This window comes from Dasypus novemcinctus, chromosome X, assembly GCF_030445035.2.
Source record: "Dasypus novemcinctus isolate mDasNov1 chromosome X, mDasNov1.1.hap2, whole genome shotgun sequence".
In the NCBI taxonomy this organism is placed as follows: domain Eukaryota; kingdom Metazoa; phylum Chordata; class Mammalia; order Cingulata; family Dasypodidae; genus Dasypus; species Dasypus novemcinctus.
Genome location: NC_080704.1, coordinates 78721821 through 78727839, shown reverse-complemented (window position 1 = coordinate 78727839; position 6019 = coordinate 78721821). Strand labels below are relative to the sequence as shown.

Sequence of the window (6019 nt, the reverse complement as noted above, 5' to 3'; positions counted from 1 at the left end):
GTGCTGGAGTCTGTTGAGGCTCAGGATCTGGCTATCACATTGTCAGTCCAGAGATTCAAATCCCCTAAATATATGGAAGCAGCTATTTAAACTCCGGCAATTTGAAGCCATAGCCCACATGCTTAAGTCCTACACTATACTACCACCACATCCAATCAGATACAAGTCCTATATGTTTTATTTCCTCAATTTCTGTTCTATTTCTTCCCGTTTCTCCGTTCCTATCATCACCTGATTCCAAGTCTTGTTGTCAATAGCCTCATAATTAGTCACATTCAACTCCAAAATATCTTCCATGCTGCTTACAACATAATCTGATAACCTCTTTTCCTGCTTAAATTCCTTCAGTGGCTCTCTCTTGGCCACATCATAAAGCCAGAGATCTTTGCTTAATATAGAAGGACCTCCTCATCCTCCCACTCCTAGCCAGCCTACCTCTCTAAACACTTCATTAAAATCGCAACTAGTTATAATTGCCAAAAAATACCATACTATTTTATCTCCCTATGACTTTGCATATGCTATTGCCTCTGCAAGAAATCACCTTTCCCCATTTCCACTTCAATTTGTCCTTTACACAAATGTTTCACAACAATGCAAAGTGTTGTGGTGAGGTGATATATGGAAGCCCTGTATGATAATGTGCATGTTTGTTTTGTAAGTCCACAAATTTTACTAGTCACTTATTGTTTATGTATGTGCATACTTCAATCAATTTTTTTTAATGAAAAAAAATTTGTCCTTTACATCTTTTTATGTTTGTCAAACTCAGGTGTTATCTCCTCCATGAAGCCTGCCTTAATTCCTTCTATATACAGCTTTGAACATTCGATTATTTTGTATTTGTCACATTACATTAGTTTTATTTATTGCCTCTCTTGTTAGAATATTAACTCCTTGAGGGACCAACTCATTCAACTCTATGCCTTTAATGTTTCACATGGTGCCTGCGCATACGTAGTTGCTTAGTATATGTCGGTTAAATGGAATGTAATAATTTAATTGTGAAATCGCAGGGTTCCTGTATTCTGTTGAAGGAATTTCAGGCATCAGAGATATGGGAAATTATTATTTTTTGAGCAGATTTGGGCAGGTGGCGGGAGGAGGAAGGATGACCTGAAATCACTCTGTTTATCCCTTAAGGTGGGCCATGTGTAAATGAGTCATATAAATATTAATATTTGTATAAATGTTCTTGTGTATATCTGTATTCTATCTCCATTGTGGTTTGCAAGCGACATCAGAACAGCGCCAAGTATGGAGTTCTGCAGGGTAGAGATAGAAAGGATCAAATAAATGCTCTCAATTTACTGAGAAATGGAATACCTGAGTACACGCGGAATTAGCTTTTATGTGGCAACAAGTGGAGGATGGAGATAAGCTCAAATTTTCCTAAAAAGTGAGAATGAGAAATCCTTCGAGATGCTCGCTGCTCTCCTGGAACCATAGATGGTGCTCAGAGTGTTAGGCCTGTGAAATGAAACTACCCGTGGCACAAGCGGCGGGGCTGCTTTCTAGGTTCTTGATGCCATTGTTGGAACCCCACCCTCTGGAGACCACCCTTCTATCTTCAAGGAAAACCCTGACTTCTTCAGGCGGGGCTTCAGCCTATCGCTGGGGGATCCTAGCTTGTGGGGCAGTGCCCACTGCTGACTGATACGTGGTATAAGACAATTTCCCGGGTGGAGGAGCAGCGATTGGCGGAGCCGGCCTGCGGTGCTCCGTAAGACACTGGGTGGTACGTCTTGGGAGATGCAGGTTCCGGGGCGGCAACAAACGCCGCCCTGAAGCCTGAATGAGGCCTGCCGCCGACTGGAGGCACAGGCGTCAGCCTGGCTGCTATTCAGAGCGCGGGGCCTGGACCCCAGGCAGCGTGCGCGTGCGTGCGTGGGCGCGCGTGCGCGGCACGGTTGCCTGTGGGTTGGCTGATTATTTTGCAAGCGGGAGGGGCTGTGCACGCTCCTGCCTCCGGTCTCTGCCCCCCCGCCCCCCTCCCTTGGTCCCAGTCTCTCTTTCGGAAAGATGTCGGACACTGCAGTAGCTGACACTCGGCGCCTTAACTCGAAGCCGCAGGACCTGACCGACGCTTACGGGCCGCCAAGTAACTTCCTGGAGATCGACATCTTTAATCCACAGACGGTGGGCGTGGGCCGCGCGCGCTTCACCACCTATGAGGTTCGCATGCGGGTGAGTCACGGGGTGAGGGAGAAGGCTGAAGGAGTACCGGGCAGGCGGGCGGAGGCGGGGGGTAGGGTGGGCTGCCATGGGGATGACTATAGCGGAGAAGACGCTCGAAGGGGGGGTCCTTTGGGTGTTAGAGCCGTAATGGGTTTGGAGGGAGGTCTGCAGACTCGGTTGTGGCCTGAGGATACGGAAAAGAACTGAGGGGGGGCTCCGGACGGGGGCGAGGGAAGCTAGAATGAAAGAAGTGAAGCACGGCTGAATAGAGTGGGAAGGATGGAGAAAGAGTGGAGTGAGGGATTCAAGGAGAGAGGAGTCATGACTGGAGTGACAGAAGGGAAGGTGGAAGAGGGCTGGGGGATGGGAAGCCACTGGGATATGTAGCTGGGTCCCATAACTAAAGTAGGTTGTAGGAAGTCAGCCTGAAGATGGAGGGTAGGAAGGCCCAGGTTCTTGTTAGTGAGGTCTCTGGGATGGGAATTAAGCAAGGTCTTGGGCTAACGGGGAAGATAGGCTTCTGGAAAGGGAGACATTGGGCTTGTGGGAGTAGAAATAAATCTTGGGTGTCTCCTTAAGACTGAGTGTAGGATTAGCATCTGAAAGAGAGCAGTATTTTACATTTAAGTTTCCTCAGGTACTGCACATGCTGTGTCTCACGTGAAATCTGGCTGGCCTTGTCAGGTGCTGCTCTCGTCCTATGCTGACCCTTAAGATTTGAAGCTTCCAGAATGTTTATCTCAATGCTTATTGGCTCTCATTTGGGTTTTCGGTATATTAATGGCCATTTACCCCTTATGTCCTACATTAACCTTTTTCGATTCAGACCCTGGCTTGTAGTTTCTTTTAATACATGGCATTTCTTTTCTGGCCCAGCAGTGGCTTCTGCCAGAATGCACTACAGAGAACATTATTCCCTAGTACTTAGTCCACAATGCAAGGATGGAATGTGCATACAGATAGACTACTTGGTTTGCAGGTTCTTTTGCCCAGTTGAAGTGGTTATAGACCAAAAAGTTTGGGAAACATTTTCTAGTTATCCTTATGTTTCTTTCCAAACTAGAGGGCCAGAATATTCTCTGTGGACAGCATCCTCTGCAAACAGTGCTGAAGACTAAAAGTGTGTGTGCTTTCCGTTTTGAGTGACTACATTGAATGAGAATGTGGTTTTCTACCCAGGCTTTGAAATCTAATTGAGCAGTGATGATCCCCAAATTCCAAGTTTGGCAAAGTTCAATCTGAAGAAAGAAAAGTGAATAGCAAGAAATGAGGATGACTAGTTTGACTTGTCTGTATAAGAAATACTTGAAATCATCTCTGCTGGGGAAGAATGGATGTTAGGTACTTCAAAATATGATAAAGCAGGGAGAGAACTGGTAGAGAGAATTGATAGAGAATGCAATTACCTGGCGGAGTCTGCTTCTAAGTTGGTCTGTTTAAGGACCCAAAGAAGACACTGTCTTAATGCATTACCCAAGCATTCTAGGGATTATGAATGAAATAGCTCCTCTTCTTCAGGTGTTCTAATAACAACAGGGACTGTTCATTTAGTGCCTCCTATGTGTCAGGCACTGAACTAGGTTTTAGTTTCTATCTTAATCCTTATAAGGATCCCATTTTACAAATAGGAAACCAAGGAGGAATGCAGTTTTAAGTAACTTGCCCGAGTACACACAATAATAAATGACACTTATTAGTAATAAGTAACAGCATTGGGATTTGAACCCAGGACTGTCTGACTCCAAAGCCCATGCTCTTTCCACTGCTCTTTAGTCTCTCTGCAAGGCTTAGTTGCAAAACTTTAGCGTGCACAATTTTTCTACCTACTAAGCTTTTCATCAAACCCTTCTACAACTTATAATTGTATGGTGATAATAGAGGGTGGTAGTTCCTAGTTCTGTGTGTTTTAGTTAATTTGTGTGGTTTATGTTCATTTGTGTGGTTGTGTAGGTCTTTAATATTTTTATTGAATTTCACTTTGGGGAAAACGGGTAAAATCATTTGGTTGTAAGTTGCTATTTTAAGTGATTGTTCCTGTTATGCGTTATAGGGAGCAGGAGATTCAGAGAGAATGGGCTTTGGAAGTTGGGCATTGGGTGTGGTAGAAGCAATTGGCACTGACTTTTTTTTCGTATAATAGCTAAATATTTCTCAAGCTGTTTTCTTCCATTTTATTGAGGAAAGAATCTCCCCACCGCCCACCCCCGGAAATGGGGAGTCTGGAGAGGTGTAATGGTGGTCTCGTGATCTATATGGAACTTTTCAAATGCCAGTTTTCCTGTGGTCTTCAACTTGCTTTTCTTGCCTTTCCCTTGACTTTATGTAGACTAGAGCCAAAAGACTCTCAAGGATATCCTATTCTACACAGTCCTGTCTTCCTCATATGGCTCATGTGTTGGAGCTGGGAGACTATCCTAGTACCTAATAGCCCCTTCCTTAGATGATTTAGATGCTGAGATGAAAGGCCATGATTGTCACCATCCTGTGGTGGTAGGAAAGTAATATTTTTCTGAGTCAAAGGAGGAAGTCCTCATAATGGCAGTGGCTTGTCTTGGAAGAATCTACTCAGTCTTTTTTTTCCTTTTCTTTGGTCTTTCTGTTGCCGTCTGTGAAAGCCTACTAGTTGAGGTTCTACTGTTTGGGGATCACAATATTTATAATGAATTCTGGTGGAAACTTAGAATCACATGATACCAAAGGGCTTTTTTCTTGAACATTCTGAAATGTTCTGTATAATGTTTTGTTTTGAGTAGTTAATACATGCACATGGTACCACAATTCCAAAGGTAAAAAAGGGTATACTATAACAATGAAGACTTCCTCCTTCCTCTCTCCTCCAAAATTCCCCTTTCTGAAGCATCCATTCTTTCTTGCCTCTTATTTATTCTTCTAGAGAATGGTTTAAGTGCTAAAATATTATATTACATGTATCTCACTTCTTGGACCTCACTGGTCCTGGGTGGAGTTACAACTAATATAAGCTGGCCAATTATTTGGCTTTTGATGATGTATACCTAGAACTGGATCCTAAAAAGAGTTTTCAGACTTGAGGACTACAAAGTATGATGTGGTAAGGACTGTGTGAAGCTTTTGCAAGACTCCAAAATGCTCTTTTCTTGCCTTGAGGCAGTTGTAAAGAAAGGAGAGAAATTAGCTCCTTTTATTTCCATGCACTTATCTGAATTGGCTGTTGGGAAATATGGTCAGTATTAGTACATGTAGTTGGCTATTTCTGTTTAGAACCTGTAGACAGGGCTTTTTTGTTTGTCAGGGGGTTTATGTTGTCACTAGTGCCTTGGTAAACTTGATGAGTAAGATGTGGAAATAAGTTGGTTTATATCAGGTAGCAAGCTATGGGAAACCAACGTATGTACAGACTGTTTCTGCTGTGCTTTCTAGATAAGGAGAGGGAGGGGTAAAGAGATACATAGGGCCTCTATTAATCAACTGAGTATTGAGTAACTTGCATTTGGGGAGTTATAGAATCAGTCATGGTCCCTGATCTCAATGAGATTATAGTTTAGTTAGGTAGACAAGACTTAACTAATGCATAAAAGAATTGTGGGTCAGACAATACTAAATGATGGGAAGTGGACTTGGCCCAGTGGTTAGGGCGTCCCTCTACCACAAGGAAGGTCCGCGGTTCAAATCCCGGGCCTCCTTGACCCGTGTGGAGCTGGCCCATGTGCAGTGCTGATGCATGCAAGGAGTGCCCCTGCCACGCAGGGGTGTCCCTGTGTAGGGTAGCCCCATGCGCAAGGGAGTGCACTCCATAAAGAGAGCCACCCAGCACACAAAAGAAAGTGCAGCCTGCCTAGAATGGCGCCGCCCACACGGAGAG

The 6019-nt window shown here is 44.1% G+C and overlaps 1 protein-coding gene across 1 annotated transcript in view; it reads left to right on the top strand.

Moving 5' to 3' along the window:
• The first annotated feature begins 1908 nt into the window (after window positions 1–1908).
• SNX12 (sorting nexin 12) overlaps window positions 1909–6019 on the top strand; it is a 9748-nt gene continuing 5637 nt past the window's right edge. Inside the window, 1 exon segment of the mRNA XM_058291676.2 lies at window positions 1909–2175. Coding sequence (XP_058147659.1) covers window positions 2023–2175 — 153 coding nt within the window. The 5' untranslated portion in view covers window positions 1909–2022.